This window comes from Anastrepha obliqua, chromosome 3 (genome assembly GCF_027943255.1).
Source record: "Anastrepha obliqua isolate idAnaObli1 chromosome 3, idAnaObli1_1.0, whole genome shotgun sequence".
NCBI lineage: Eukaryota > Metazoa > Arthropoda > Insecta > Diptera > Tephritidae > Anastrepha > Anastrepha obliqua.
In genome coordinates, this window is record NC_072894.1 from 104,322,461 (window position 1) to 104,337,364 (window position 14,904).

Genomic DNA, 14,904 nt, shown 5'->3' on the forward strand with positions numbered 1-14,904 from the left:
ATAAAAGTTTATGCAGACTTAGTGCATTCAAAGTATTTAGAAGTGTAAGGATTAGGGTTTATATCACCAAGATTTTCAGTACCGAAAACTAAGTTGGCAAGAGAAGAAAAATTCCAACAGCCCACAAATATATTTTAAAATTAATAATAAGTAACAAAGGTTTATCTAAAACTTACAAGAAATGTCAGAACATGTTAAGATGGTACACGGACGGATCCCTTACCAGGGAAGATGGAGGATCAGATTCGGGGTAAAGATACCCGGAAACGCAAGGAAAGGTTACCAATATATTTCAAACGAAAGTATATGCAATAGAAAAATGCGATCACTTTAATTTTGAACTTGAATTGGAACGCAACTATAACAACAAAGTTCGCATCCAAGGCTTTGTACATCTTTTCAAGGAGGGATTTTTAAGTGGCGGGTCGTAAACCCAGCGCATAACCAGCTATCCTGGGATACTTCGCCTTCTCACGTTGGCTCACTCCCGAACGGGTGTTCGGAAGCTACCCAGAGGATACTTGGGCTAATCCCGGAAGTTGTGAGCTGTAGAAGAATCGTCCTGGCCTCTCCCAAGTGAATGGCTATCACTAACTTTCTCCACTTGCGTGGAGTTCAATATATGGAACCATCCTCCAATATGTAGCTATCATCTCTGACAGCCAGGCAGCAATCAAGAGTCTCAACTCTTTCCAGGTTACATCAGAACTGGTGCTGGAATGTCTTAATAAACTGAATATCTTAGACCAGAATAACCAGGTACGTTCCTATGGGTTTCAGAGCACATAGAAATTATTAGGAACGAAATGGCAGATAACTTTGCCAGGAAAATTTTTAGTCTCTGAGCAACTGGAAGAAGTAAAGTTTTAATAATTTTGAGTAAATTTTGATGCCAGGGTAAATTTTTCACCACTCTAGAATAGACCTGTCTAGAAGTCTACGAAATTATAAAACCTACATAATGAAATCTCCTATGATGATTACCCAAAATCTATAGTCGACACAAAATTACACCAAGCCAAATAAGCATAAATCCAAGAATTTTTCTATTTGACAGAAATAACTTTTTATTTAAAACAAACATATCAAAAATATACAATTTTTGACTTATACTACTTAAGCTACTTAGACAAAATGTTTTACATATTAAAGCTTTCTAACTTACATCTAATAATATCGGCCAGTCCACCAAAGTAGAACAATTAAGGGCTCAAATCGTATCGATTAAGTTGTTGGCAGTTATACTGCATCACATTCGTACACACGCTTAGCTCTATAAACTATTAAAGCTGTCAAAATAAGGTTTAAGGACGTAGTATGTCCGATGGGGTGCCACGGTTTGCCAGTAGAATATGCCAATGTCCACGACTATCAAGCAGCATTTTTCAAACCATTATTTAACAGCGATCGCCTCCTTCAGCAGCTGCAGCCTCCAGCCCAGCATATTCTTTGAGATCTTTCTGAAACTCTTCTGCTTCTCGGCCGATTTTTGGGCTTTGATCATTACGATGATGGTCGATGATGTTGGCTCGAGGGTACGACGCTATAATTTTTACGCCGTTTTCTACCATACCAGGCGTTCCAGATATTATGGCTCTCAGGGTTCTATTCAGCAGACAAATATTGTAACTGAATAGAGAGATAACTTCTTGAACGCTTGATATGGAGTTCTAGTTCACGTGTAAGGATTTTTTCGAAATTTAGAAATTTACGAATTTCCTAAGACAAATTTTATTTATTCCAATTTACTTCGTAGTTAGTACCAGAAATTGAGTGCTGCGAATGATATTCTGGCCCTTAGTACGTCAGGTTTTTATATGTTTGCGCATACCCACCTCTGTTTTAGTAATTGCAGTGAGCAGAATAGAACTGGCCAATCAGCGCTTAGAATTTATTAGGATTTTCTAGTTAAGCTAATTTAAGAATTTTATCAGGTACATAACTGTAGTTTTGTTTTGTTTTTGTGTTTAGATGTTTGATGCACGTGAGGACAACTCACTTCGCAGTTATACTCAATAGGTAAGTCGTAGAATATGCACATACTACATACATACACATGCAGATAAGAAGTTCTGTTCGTTTCTGTACTTACATATATATACTAAATAAATATTTCAATTGTGTACATTTACATGCCTGCGAGTGTATTTGCAAATGCATTTGTATGTATATACACGGTGGAACATCTAACGTTAGCCGTTTTCTATTCGCCACTTCTCTGTTCGTTATTTTGTGGCTCTGCTCAATTGACGAGAAATTTGCATGTGAAAGCAACAACAAAGTCATCGAATAGCCGCGGCGAGTACGGTTATACCTCATACAACTAGGATAACTAACTATTGCTCAATGTTCCCAACTCTCTTTCAAGCGAGTTTCATTAGCCCGCGCCCATACAGGGAGACTTTTGTTGCTACAACATTGAGAATTCTCTTTTGGTGTTCCGTGCGTGTTCACACACTTTGTAATTGTTAATTGTTAGTTTGAAAACAACAACAACATTGAGAACAACATGAATACAACGGGTGTTGACAGAGCACGAACATCACAAGCAACAAGTTGAAGCAACAAATGTTGAGCACAGCCTTACAAATACTCATGAAGTGCTTCCAAACAAATGTAATGTTTGGCAGCTCCTTTCCAATGCTGCAAAACGAATTTAAAACTCAGATTTTACTTAATTTATTCTTTCCATTGGCAAGAAATGGTAGCAGGCCGGCCAAAGCGCTGTATTAGAAATATTAAGCGAGAAGACAAATCACTCACATACTTGGCTACCAAGAAAACAGGGACATACTAGAGGAATAGTAAAGGAGTACTGAAATAGTCACAATTCTTGCGGTGTTCAACAACCTTCTCGACATAATTTTAATCACAATTTCTTGTTTTGCTTCCATTATTAAATTTAAAATTTTTCCTATTATTACTCAAGGTTTGTTTGCTTTGTTTCTTTCTTTTAGTTTACTCTTTCGTCTGGCTTTGACAGCTTATTTTGATAAATTTACGATAAAAATTTGTTCATAATTTGCAAGGTATTTAAGACCAAGATGCATTTACTTAAGGTGTTGCTTTCCTTTGTCAAGTAAGTAGAGCTCCGAAAAAGCGAGCAGAGAAGTGGCGAATAGAAGACGGCTAACGTTAGATGTTCCACCGTTTATATACATACAAATGCATTTGCAAATACACTCGCAGGCATGTAAATGTACACAATTGAAATATTTATTTAGTAAATATATGTAAGTACAGAAACGAACAGAACTTATTACCTGCATGTGTATGTATGGAAAGGGTGGTTAAATTTCAAGGGCCGATGTTGAATGTGAACCACACCTAAGCGTCAACGACACCGTTGGTTTTCTTTCTTTGGGGTTATTTGAAAGAAAAGGTGTACGTCGATAAGCCAGCAAGAGCTAATGGCTGAGATAATTCGGCACATTAACGGTATAGAACCTCAATTATGCGCGACCATTTGGCCGATATTTTGTTTCATACGTAATTGAGCTATACCAATATTATTTTAATAAAAAGAAATGACAATCATTTCCTAAAAAAATTGTATTTTATTCAAAATCAATACCGGCCCTTGAAACTTAACCACCCTTTATTTGCATATTCTACGAACTTACCTATTGAGTACAACTGCGAAGTGAGTGGTCCTCACGTGCAGCACACAGCGAAACACAAAAACAAAACAAAACTACAGTTATGTACCTGATAAAACTCTCAAATTAAACTAACTAGAAAATCCTAATAAATTCTAAGCGCTGATTGGCCAGCTGTATTCTGCTCACTGCAAACACTAAAACGGAGGTGGGTATGCACAAACCTATATAACCTGACGTACTAAGGGCCAGAATATCATTCGCAGCATTCAATTTCTGGTACTAACTACGAAGTAAACTTAGGAATTTAGAACAAATAAAATTTGTCTTACGAAATTCGTAAATTTCTAAATTTCGAAAACAAAAATCCTCACACCGGAACTAGAACTCCATATCAAGCGTTCAAGAAGTTATCTCTCTATTCAGTTACAATATTTGTTTGCTGAATAGAACCCTGAGAGCCATAATATCTGGAACGCCTGGTATGGTAGAAAACGGCGTAAAAATTATAGCGTCGTACCCTCGAGCCAACATCATCGACCATCATCGTAATGATCAAAGCCCAAAAATCGGCCGAGAAGCAGAAGAGTTTCAGAAAGATCTCAAAGAATATGCTGGGCTGGAGGCTGCAGCTGCTGAAGGAGGCGATCGCTGTTAAATAATGGTTTGAAAAATGCTGCTTGATAGTCGTGGACATTGGCATATTCTACTGGCAAACCGTGGCACCCCATCGGACATACTACGTCCTTAAACCTTATTTTGACAGCTTTAATAGTTTATAGAGCTAAGCGTGTGTACGAATGTGATGCAGGATAGCTGCCAACAACTTAATCGATACGATTTGAGCCCTTAATTGTCTACTTTGGTGGACTGGCCGATATTATTAGATGTAAGTTTGAAAGCTTTAATATTATATGTAAAACATTTTGTCTAAGTAGCTTAAGTAGTATAAGTCAAAAATTGTATATTTTTGATATGTTTGTTTTAATAAAAAAGTTATTTCTGTCAAACAGAAAAATTCTTGGATATATGCTTATTTGGCTTGGTGTAATTTTGTGTCGACTATAGATTTGGATTTCGGCCGCCGTAGCCGAATGGGTTGGTGCGTGATTACCATTCGGAATTCACAGAGAGGTCGTTGGTTCGAATCTCGGTGAAAGCAAAATTAATAAAAACATTTTTCTAATAGCGGTCGCCCCTCGGCAGGCAATGGCAAACCTCCGAGTGTATTTCTGCCATGAAAAAGCTCCTCATAAAAATATCTGCCGTTCGGAATCGGCTTGAAACAACTGTAGGTCCCTCCATTTGTGGAACTACATCAAGACGCACACCACAAATAGGAGGAGGAGCTCGGCCAAACACCTAACAGAAGTGTACGCGCCAATTATTTTTTTTTTATAGATTTTGGTTAATCATCATAAAAGATTTCTTTATGTAGGTTTTATAATGTCATGGACTTCTAGACAGGTCTATTCTAGAGTGGTTGAAAATTTACCCTGGCATCAAAATTTACTAAAAATTATTAAAACTTTACTTCTTCTAGTTGCTCAGAGAAAAATTTTTCGTTCCTCATAATTTCTATGTGCTCTGAAGCCCATAGGAACGTACCTGGTTATTCTGGTCTAAGATATTCAGTTTATTAAGACATTCCAGCACCAGTTCTGATGTAACTTGGAAAGAGTTGGAACTCTTGATTGCTACTGGCCTACCAGAGATGACAGCTACATATGCCTTTGTTGTTATAGTTGCATTCAAATTCAAGCTCAAAATTAAAGGGAGCGCATATTTCTATTGCATAGACTTTCATTTTAAATATAATATATTCGTAATTTTCCTTTCGGTTTCCGGGTATCTTTACCCCGATTTGTAGACATCTGATCCTCCATCTTCCTCGGTGAGCGATAAGTCCGGGTGCCATATTAATATGTTCTGACTTTTCTTGTAAGTTTTAGATAAATTTTTTTTTTATTTGTTATTAATTTCCTAATATATTTTTAGGCAGTTGGAATTTTTCTTCTCTTGCCAACGTAGTTTTCGATACTGAAAATCTTGGTGATAAGAAACCCTGATCCTAACACTTCTAAATAATTTGAACGAGTACTCAATATCATAAACGTTTCTCTACATTTTCAGCTTTTTCAATAGTTTTTCTAATTTTCACCGGTAAGTTTACATAAAACCCCATTTTCACGAATAAATCGTCAGTTCCAAGTACTTTGTGATTTCGACTTGTGGAAATTACACTGAGCACTTAACCTGAGTCTTGTTTATCAATTTTTATAATCTAGCGTTTGATTTTCAAAAAAAAAAAACTCATCTCATTAAAAGCGCTTTTTTCTTCTTTTTCAAATTTATGTCAAGAATGAAAACAAAAAATTTCGGAAAAATTAAGAGAATTTATTCTAGTTTCAATTTCTGTGCGATCATACATAGGTTGATGAGAGAGACCTTGACGCCAGGCTCGATGAAAACGATTGGAGGGCGCCCATCTGCGGTTACAGCGGCCCAAACCAATACTTGTGGCGGGTGCTGCTTCTTGGTGGCAATCGATGACTCAAATTCTCGTATAAACGATCGGTCAAATAAACCTTATCGTTTTGGGAGTTTACGAATTGCTCAATTTGAAAATTTTCTCGTTAAACAACACAAAGTTCGGAAATTTACCGCTTTCGGCCAAACGAAGCAACTCCTTGGCTATCTCAAGGCTAACTTGTTGATGCTTTCTAGTGAGATCATACGCCTTTTAGATCTTGTAAAGCTTGACTTTGAGATTTGATTTGATTTTTCAGTATGCAGCGGATGCTACAATCAGATATTTTCAGTTCTTTCGCCATTTGATTGGCACTTCCTCGGGGATTTCGCTCAAGTCGCTTCTTCACATTTTGAACCATTTCACGTGACGTTGCAGTCTTTTGATGACCATCTCCATGACGTTTCGCGATGCTACCAGTATCATTTTAACGACTAATGGTGCGGTGCCCGTGCATCAACTGCGCAAGCGGTATGAAGTTGGTTACACTTCGAGTGCCGGACCTCAAAAGTTAGAATTATCTGGAATTATCTAAGGCATGGAGATCAGTGCAACACCATTAAGCAAGCTTAAATACAACTGGCACTAAACCCAACTATCAAGCCATACGACGTACCAAAAACATAACTGCCTTCATCCGACTTCGCATTGGACACACAATCGGTACACACTCGCACATTTTAAATGGTGAGAGGCCAGCTCCCTGCCCGTACTGCACCCTGTCAACATTAACAGTCAAACACCTTTTGGACGACTGCACACATTTTAAGAATCTCAGGAACACAAGTTTCAACAACCATCTTCCATCGGAAACTCTAAAGACTTCTTCTCAGAAAAAGATTGAAAAAAATGACAGATTACTTAATTAGAGCGGATCTGAAAAAATTGATATAAACCATAAGTGTCTTTACTTAAATGTGTAAATAAGCTTCCATATATCCTTCCCTCATTACTTAATTTCTTTATTAGTTCATGTGTGGATAGTGCTTAATAATCCTTTCCAGAAAATTAACTGTCTAATAGCTTAACTTTTCTAGTAAAAAAATAATTTTATTAGAGCAGTGAGCCGTAAGCCCTGACAGCTAGTGCTCCTTTGACTCTAAAATAATAATTTATTGTTATATTCCATATAAATAAATTATTATTTTGCATATAATAATAAATAATCTCATTTCTACAAGGAGTGATTTTCTTTTAGAGCAATAATGGCAATGTGGCTTAGACGTCGGCCTCTAAAAGAAAGCGAGGTGGGATATTTTTTTAATCTGATTTGGATGTTGAAATAATTGATTTTGATGGCGATGGTGGTGTCCTTTATTTGTTAATGTATAGCGTACATTTTCTTTTGACGTTGACTGTATATTCCAAAAAGTACGCGAACTATACACTGGGATAAATTTCACCCAATCGCTATTTTAGATTTGCCTAAATTCGACTACTGAGGACTTACTTACTTATATTTTCAGATGTTGGAAATGAACAAATCACAACCCATCAAACTTTTTGTGGGGTGACTCACATCCCAGGGAGTGGAAGTGGGTGGATGTGGAAAATGGCGGACATGTGAAGCTGGTGAACCGGTGGACATAAACATAAAATTTATTTGCAAATATCAATTTTTTAATAAAAATAATATTAAAATAGAATCTTCTATTTATTTACGAAGTATTTAAAAAAGGTAAAACAACCAGTTGAAATGGGCAGAGTTATCGATGCAGCCTATCGCGGTTAGAAATAGATGACACGGACGGTAATCACTCACCATCGGCGAGCTAACTCAAGGATGATAAATACCAGATTTGCTCATTAGGTATGGTGAAAAAAAAATGTTGAGGAAAACTTTGGATTCTACGTCATTCGTTTTATGTTTCAGAAAATTTAGCTTTAGCTTAGTGAAACACAAAACGAATGACGTCGGCATATCTGTCGAATTCGTTCAAAGCCGAATAACGGTCTGTTGTTAGGTAGTACACTTCTAAAAATCTTCTCACCATGGAGCTATCTGGCGTACCGATTTGTGGAGGCCGGCAAGTAGCCGAGAGCTTAATTAGAAAACCCATTGTATAAGAGTAAAATAATCAGAATCAAACCCCAAACCAATGGAATAGAGTGGGGCATGTATCGTAGCAAGAAGTGGAAACAGATTACTATTTTTCCACGACCAAACCAACCAAGGCAACTATTATAGTTGTTCCAAACCAAGGCAACTATTATAGTTGCACACACGTTCAATAACGGCCACCCATCAAAGCAAGCTTTCCCGAAGATATTTAAATTGAAAAATTGTCGACTACTTTTTTATATTTTTTATTTTTATTTTTTTTTTTAGTTACTTAAACCTAAATGGAAGACAAATGATTTTTAAAATGGAAGACAAATGATTTTTAAAAATTAAAGCTATCAATATCGTCAACTCTCTAGAAGTAGGCCAGCTCACGGCTTGTTTCACCAAAGCGGAGAAACGCACACGCAAACGAATTAAGGGCTCTAAGTTGACGATCAATTTTGGCAGTTCGACTGCATCACACACATACATACGCTAAGCTATACCATAAACTATTAAAGCTGTGCGGGTTTAAGGACCTACTAGACCCTATCCACACTAGCAATTTGCCAGTAGGATATGCCAACATCCACGAATATCAACCAGTAATCTGCAAACGATTATTCAGCAGCGATCGCCTCCTGCAGCAGATACAGCCGCCAACCCAGCGACTCTTTGAGGCCGTTCTCAAACTCTTCTACGCTGAATGTTGGACAAGTGGTGAATACGCCATCGTTCAGAGTCCATATATGTATACGTCAGCTTCGTCACTCTTCTGCTTCTCAGACGACTTCTGGGCTTTGCTGATCACCTTGCTCGAGGATGTTGACTTCAAGGTATGTCGCAATAAAATCAATATTTTAAAGGTCTTCCCGATTTAGAATCTTGCCGTGTTGTTATTTGCGCTAGAACTCCATACCAAGCGTTCCAGGCCACAACGGCTTTCAGGGCTCTGTTCAGCTAAAAAAATCTTGTAGTTGAATAGAGCATTGAAAGCCATAACACCTTGAACGCTTGATATGGAGTTCTAGCTAGCAAATGTTTAATGATTGAGTATAAGAAATTTGTTTCGGCATTTAGAATTTTACGATTTTCGCAAGACGAAAATGATATGTTCCAAATTCCTTAGTTTACTTTGTAGTTACCAGCTGAATTGGAGACCTACGAATGATACTCTGGCCCTTGGCATGTCGGGTTTTTATACGTTTGTGAATACGCAAAACCACCCCTGTTTTAGTGATTGCAATGAGCAGGGTAGTGCTAGCCAATCAGCGCTTAGAATTTATTAGGATTTCCTAGTTAGGTTAATTAGAGACTTTTATGGTAGTAGATGTCACGAAGTACAGAATGCACAAGGTGTTGTTAACATCGAAGCGCTAAAGTGAGCCACAATCACTGAACAAATCTTAACAGTCAACAGTTTGAAGGGTGACAAATATGATCGTTTTTCTTGCATTCAGTTGCGTGTATGTAGCAAAATTGAGGATTTTTATCATTTCTTTTTTCGTAATAAACACTGTCGTGGCAATTATTTACTGTTGTTTACTCGACGGCGAAGAACGTGAAATGAAAATCGTCAACCGATCCACAATGTGTGGTGAAACGAATTTCAACGGATTGTTTTATAATATTTGCTGATTGTTTCTTGCCCGCTTAATCGGCTCTCAGCGAATTTAATGGGGTCAGACAACCATTCGCAGGTTATTCAAGAGTTTAAAAGTATAAATATATGAAATCCAAGTTCTGCGAGGACTAGACAAGTTCCGAAACTCGCGAAAATATAGCTGCAATTAGTAGTGCCGTAACCATAACGCCATAGCCACCGTAACCATGGTAACCATAACGGCTGTAATAGCCGCAACATTACAGCATTTGTCGATTAGTCATAGGATAGCCATAAACAGCTGATATATTGAAGCAGAGTTAATGCCAACATTTACATTTTGTCATAAAAACACAGATAATTTTGCACAAAATCAATCAATTTTTTGTTATTCAAAGCTTTACCGCAAATAAAGAAAAAAGAAATGTAAAGTATTTCACAGCTGGGGAACGGGGAAAACCCAAAATTCAATAGATACATGCGGCTACGATTATTCTTACGGCGTTATGGTGGGGTACCCATAATCGATTGCAGTGATGCTCATGTCTTTATTGAGTACAGCTGATTGCTACGGTCACGGTTATGCCACTAACTGCAGCTTATAATGAGCCAGCCGTGAATGTCTCTAAATGAAAGTTTATACCATATTTAATGGCAAGGTTTAGTCTTTCTAATAAAGAAAATTCAATGGAAGATATGTTTTGACGATTGCACAGTAGCGGAATAAGTTAAGTAAGCAAGGAAAAGCTGTCGAATGAGACTTGAGACCTTCTTGACGAAAAAATTTTGGAAGCATGGCTAGAAAAGTTAGAGGAGTCCCATTGTGAAACTTTTAGAGATAACTGAGCCCTAGTCTAAACTATTAATTAGAGCGGATTGCAAAAAAATCTGAGCGGGGATCATTTAAAAAATGGCAAACAATTTGTCACAAAAAATTTTGACCAAACCGTAAACTTTTCATCCAAAGCATTTTTTTACAAAGTATATTTTATACCAAAATATAATATTAAAAGGTTTAGTCTTTCCAATAAAGAAAATTCAATGGAAGAAATATAATGCTAATTATGCAATAGTGGAATAAGTTAACTAATCAAGTAAAATTGTCGAATTTTTTTAGCGATTTTCCAAAGCTAAATCTTACACTTGAGATCGTTTTGACGAAAAACATTTGAAAGGCTCGAAAAGTTCGAGGAAAGTTAGAGGAATCCCAGTATGAAACTTTTACAGATAACTGAGCATAGTCTAAACTATTAATAAGGACGGATTAGACAAAAATCTTAGCGGGGGTCTTTTGAAAAATGGCAAACAATTTTTCCCCAAAAATGTTGACCACACCGTAACGATTCACCGAAAGAATTTTTTTTAAGTACATATATTTTATCCTAAAATATAACATTAAAACATTTTTTTAATTTTAAAAATGTTAGGAATAAGCACAGATATTTCACCTTAAAGAACTCTATACAAGAATTTTCAGTAATGAATAAATCTCAAAATTTTAAAGTTTTTTTTCAGAATTTTTTTCAGTTTACTACTCTTACTCGAATCTATTAGAGATGATGGCACTAGGCCAGGTGATTTATTTTTTTTCTTTCGCTGTATCCATGAAGCTGTCAGCACTGAATAAAACAAGGCGAATTAATTCTTTGTTTGCTACTTTAGCAGGTTTACCCATAGTTTTTTTATTTAAAGGGTTCATTTGACAGGGTGCCGAGAAGGCAGTTGATTTATAAACTTCGACAGATAGGAATATCTATAGTAAAATGATGAACCTGATAGAAAATATCTACGAGAATACTAGATCTGCGGTTTGGACGGGAAAAGAAGTATCCGACTATTTGAATATACGTTTTTTTCCTTTATGCCGATGACATTGTTCTCCTGGCGGATAACCCTAAAGTCATGCAATCCATAATTAATAACCTGGAGAAATACTGCGCTGAACGGAATATGCAAGTAAACCCAAATAAATCGGAGATGATGGTCTTTAGAAGAGGTGGACGACTTTCCCAGGCAGAAAAATGCTGGTACCAAGGTGAAGAAATTAAATTGGTGGCAGAATATAAATATCTTGGTGTCATTCTCACACCCAAAATGGCATTCGGCAAGCACTTAGAAGCCAGAAATACTTCAGCAAAAGCTAGTATTAATTGCACATGGAACGAAGCCATTCATTTCATTAAAATCAAAATGGAAGCTGTTCCAAGCGGTATGCAGAGCGATACAAACTTACGCAGCGCCAGTTTGGGGTTATGCCTTATTCGAGGAAGTAAATAAACTTCAACGTTACTTCATTAAAAGAATCCACAACTACCCGAATTCACTCCGCATTATGCAATAACACTAGAAACTAATTTAGAAGATAGCCACATTTATTCTTTAGAACTACACACGAAGTATCTATATCTGGAAAACGATTTATAAATACAATTGCAACAGACTCCCACACAAACTAACACATGGCATCTTAAGTAAAAAAGTGATTTGGCTTAAGCATCTGAACGACATGGGAATGGAATTCGGTCTGGAGTTAGAAGAAAATATCACCGCTACAGACTGGCGAGATCACTATGTGCAACTTCTTACCAAAATGAAAATAAAAGATCTCAACATGGCAAGGCAAAAAGTTAAGTCACAGTCAAGTGCGACGCAAATTTCTTAACATTTAGACTACTCAAAGGGGAATCATATATTAAAGAAGATATGCAACTAGCTGACATTTCAACAATTTTCATAGCAAGATGTAATTTACTAAAGCTAAAGGCAACCACCTATGGAAATACCAAGAAAATTTGCACCCTCTACAAATTAAACGAGAAAGAAGATATGCAGCACTTCTTAGGAAGATGTCCGGTACTGAAGGCGATCAGAACAAAATGCCTAAGGGCAGAGAAGCTAAATGAAGCAGAAGTAATAGATATTCTTAATGGCCACACTTGGAAAAGACTAACTTGCTTTATATACTCAGCCTTACGCTATAGAGATTTTCTTATTGCAGAGTTTAATTTCTGATTAATTTTTGAGTTGTGCGCCACAAATTTATTATTTCTTTATGTATTTATATATTATATTTAAATGAATTATTGTATAAATTATTGGAATTTAAGATCAATATTTATAAATAAATAAAGAATTACTACTACTACTATTAAAAAATAGTAATTTAATAGTAATAACAGTAATAAACAGAATTTAAAAATCCTACTAATTAAAAAAATTTTTTTTTGTTTTACGTTTTTGACACCATTTTTTAAAGGGACCCCGAATACTCCGAAAATTAAAAAAAAAATTTAAAAGTAAAAAAAAATTACTTAATGTAAATTATCTCTAAAATAGCCTTATAAGTTCTTAGTAATATATAGCCTTATAGATCTGGAGCCGAAGGCCCTAGTAGCCAGCGTACTTGATACATTTTTATGTATTGGTTATTTAAAACTATTACTCTACTCATTATATTAGTGAAAATTAAAAAAAACTGTTTAGCATATCCGTTCAAGGTATTTACAAGTGTGGTGGTGTTTACCACCAAAAAGTTCAGTGTGGAACACTAAGTTGGCAAAAACAGAACTTTTTCAACTGCATACAAATTTAGTTGTCAATAAGTAATAAATAATAAATAGTAAATCCAACAATTGCTCTTATTCCGACCAAATAACACAAGGTGCACAGTCCACATGACTGATTCGTACATTTTTATTGTGGCGCCAGGCCAAGCAAGAAAAGAATTTGTTAAGCATCGAGATATAAAGTTGTTCCACTAAGACAAATTTTATGAGCTAAATAAAAATAATTTATTGAGAGATGATAATATCGTAGCCTTAACGGTGAAAAACGAACGCGATATGCATACCAATGTTGCTGGGATAAGAACAAACACAAAAGCTAAATGAAAAGCAGTGAATGAATGCAGTTCCCCAGCAAGAGGAAACCGGTGAATGTTGTAGGTGAGCACAATAACTTAAAACAAGGCAAGTTTTCCCGAAAAATTTTAAATTAAAAAACAAACGTTTTTTTGTTTTTCTTTTTTTTATTATTTTATACAATTTTTTATGTAAATATATCAAAAAATATATATGTACATATATAAATTTTGTTACTTAAAAACTAAATGGAAGACAAATGATTTGTAAAAATTAAAGCTACTGAACATCGACGAGGCGCTCGAAGTAGGCCAGCTCACGGCTTATCCCCGCCCAAAACAGAAAACGCAGAAACTCGCGCGCAAACGAATTATGGGCACTAACTAGCATCGACGATCGATTGTTGGCAGTTCGACTGCATCACACGCGTGCATACGCTAAGCTATACCATAAACTATTAAAGCTAGGAAAAGCGTTTCTTGTGGGAGTGTAGCGGTGCAATTTATGGACGTACCAGGTCCTTGAAGGCACTAGCGGCTTGCCAGTAGGATGTGCAGACAGCCATTCACGAATATCAATCAGCAGTCGTCCAATGATTACTCAGCAGCGTTCGCCCTATTAGCTGCAGCCTGCAACTCAGCCAATTCATTCAGATCATTCTCATATTCTTCTACGCTAAATGTTGAGGATGTGGTCAATATGCTGTAGTTGAGCGTAGACTCCTCCGCCTGCTTGCTGTTGCGCTGTTCAGCCACTTTCTGTGATGTTATGCTTTTCTTGCCCAAAGATGTTGATGGTTTGAAGACACGACGCAATAACTTGAAGGCCTTTTTCAGCGTCTTACCCGGAGTGTAGTGCGGCTTGTTGATACTTTGCTCAGCCCAAGTATTGGCATTGCTAGCGTTCAGTGGCGTAGTGTAAGACATTTCTGTTTTTTATTTCGGTATTTAGAATTTAACTATTTTTGCAAGAAAAGCTGGGAGCTCTTTACTTTGTAGTTTGTTGCTGCAATTCAATTCCACGAATGATGTTCTGTGACTTGACGCACCGGCTTTTTATACGTTTGCGCAGGCGCAAAACATCCCTTGTTGGAGCCAATGTAGAGAGATCAAAAAACAAACCTTTTTTTTTTTTGTTTGCATTCTTTTGTTAGTGTATTTTGAGAGTTTTAGGGAGCCATTAAGCATACTTTTTTCTTTAAGCACTTTGCTGCTTGCTGCACTGCTTAAGTGGAATACACCACTTAGTGATGATATATGTATATATGT

At 36.5% G+C, this 14,904-nt stretch overlaps 1 protein-coding gene across 1 annotated transcript; it reads right to left on the reverse strand.

Moving 5' to 3' along the window:
- Window positions 1-14,063: 14,063 nt before the first annotated feature.
- On the reverse strand, window positions 14,064-14,581 carry LOC129243061 (uncharacterized). Its single transcript, XM_054880150.1, has one exon. It carries the CDS (start codon window positions 14,560-14,562, stop codon window positions 14,233-14,235), a length of 330 nt encoding a protein of 109 aa, XP_054736125.1. The 5' UTR covers window positions 14,563-14,581; the 3' UTR covers window positions 14,064-14,232.
- Window positions 14,582-14,904: the final 323 nt, after the last annotated feature.

Excerpts from the sequence above, each read along its gene's own strand:
- LOC129243061 (XM_054880150.1), bottom strand. The coding sequence starts at position 14,562 with ATGTCTTACACTACGCCACTGAACGCTAGCAATGCCAATACTTGGGCT.